This window comes from Penaeus monodon, chromosome 24 (genome assembly GCF_015228065.2).
Source record: "Penaeus monodon isolate SGIC_2016 chromosome 24, NSTDA_Pmon_1, whole genome shotgun sequence".
In the NCBI taxonomy this organism is placed as follows: Eukaryota; Metazoa; Arthropoda; class Malacostraca; order Decapoda; family Penaeidae; genus Penaeus; species Penaeus monodon.
Window position 1 is genome coordinate 3560019 of NC_051409.1, and position 1506 is coordinate 3561524.

At 60.4% G+C, this 1506-nt stretch overlaps 1 protein-coding gene across 1 annotated transcript; it reads left to right on the forward strand.

The window, feature by feature from the left end:
- Positions 1–94: 94 nt before the first annotated feature.
- LOC119588807 (galactosylceramide sulfotransferase-like) lies at positions 95–1466 on the forward strand. Its single transcript, XM_037937454.1, has one exon. It carries the CDS (start codon positions 95–97, stop codon positions 1133–1135), a length of 1041 nt encoding a protein of 346 aa, XP_037793382.1. The 3' UTR covers positions 1136–1466.
- The last annotated feature ends 40 nt before the right edge of the window (positions 1467–1506 follow it).

Genomic DNA, 1506 nt, shown 5'->3' on the forward strand with positions numbered 1-1506 from the left:
AATACATCAAGTGTACAAAGACTTACCTAAGGAAAAGTTGCATCAGTGAAATATCAGAATCTCTACACACACGCAATGCCTTTGTCCCTGTTGCATGCTTTGTCGATCGGCCTCGTCTGTTCAGCTCCTGGCGCTTCCTCAGGCCGGCATGATCCCCGAGGAGCTGCTTCCTCCTGGCGGGAAGGTGGACCTCTTCGCCGTCCACTCGCGGCTCAACGTCGAGGAGCACAGGAGGGTCGTGCACAGGGACGCCCGCTGGGTCACCATCGTCAGGGAGCCGACCAGCGTCTTCGAGTCCCTCTACAGCTTCTACGGCATCGCCCGCTGGTACAGCTTGGACGTGACGGAGCTGAAGAAAGTTCCCTTGGAGGTGAGAGAGCCAGCGCCTTTCCTCTGTGTAGGCCTCTTCTCTCGTGGCTGCGATTCGTTCCCTCTTCTTGGTAAGAGATCGGCGACTCGTTTCGGTTCCGACGTTAGCAATGTTTGTCTTACTCCGCAGAAGCTGAAGGCCTTTCCTCGCTTCGGGGATATCTTCGGCAAGAACCAGATGCTGTTCGACCTGGGCTTCCCCGACGACCTGTCCGAGGCGCGGCTGCGGCAGGCGATCCAGGAGACCGACCGCCTCTTCGACCTGGTGATGGTGGCCGAGCGGATGGACGAGTCGCTGGTCCTGCTGCGCCACCTGCTGTGCTGGAGCCTCCACGACGTCGTTGTGTTCGCCAAGAACGCCCGTCGGGAGGGCGTGAGGCCCGCCCTGGACGCACACACGCGGCGGACGCTCCGAGAGCTGAACGGCGCCGACGGGCGCCTCTACGAGCACTTCCTGGCCAAGCATCAGCGCGCGGTGCTGGACTTCGGCGTCCGGAGGATGGCGCGCGAGGTGGCCGCCCTCAGGAGCCTCCGCGAGCGGTACTTCGAGGCGTGCGGCGTGCTCCGGGTGGAGGGCCACAACCCATTCCCCAAGTTCAGGGAGTACTCGGGCCTCGTCGGCGCCTACGCCACGGACAGCGACGACGAGCAGTGCCAGAGGCTCTCCTTCTCGGAAATTGCGCTCCTAGACGAGGCAAGAGACAGGCAGGTGGCTTTCCTCGAGAAAGCCAGACTCTCGCAGCAAAAATCTGGCTCCGACGTTTAGAGTTTATTGAGTCTCATCTGCGATTTCTGTGTGGGCTTACAAGCATACCTGTGTGCAAAGACAGCGTCCAAAACGGCGCCCACGCGGCTTGGGCGTCTGTCCTCGGGCGATTCCGATGCCAGCGCCCCTGGTGGGAGAACAAGCTGACCATTCAGGATGACCTGGGCTGACCCAGTCAGATCGCCTCCACTCGCTACTACGTGAATCCCCCCCCCCTCCCCCTCTCGGGCTGGGCCGGCCCAGCTACCGCGCAACGCTGTTCGTCTATGTCTGTTGTACTGTTTCCGCAAATAAGAGTCGACCCGAACCATTCTGTCACTGCTATCCACAAAAGGAGCCTCCTACAATATGTGTATATTTATGTGTGTATG

Excerpts from the sequence above, each read along its gene's own strand:
- LOC119588807 (XM_037937454.1), top strand. The coding sequence starts at position 95 with ATGCTTTGTCGATCGGCCTCGTCTGTTCAGCTCCTGGCGCTTCCTCAG.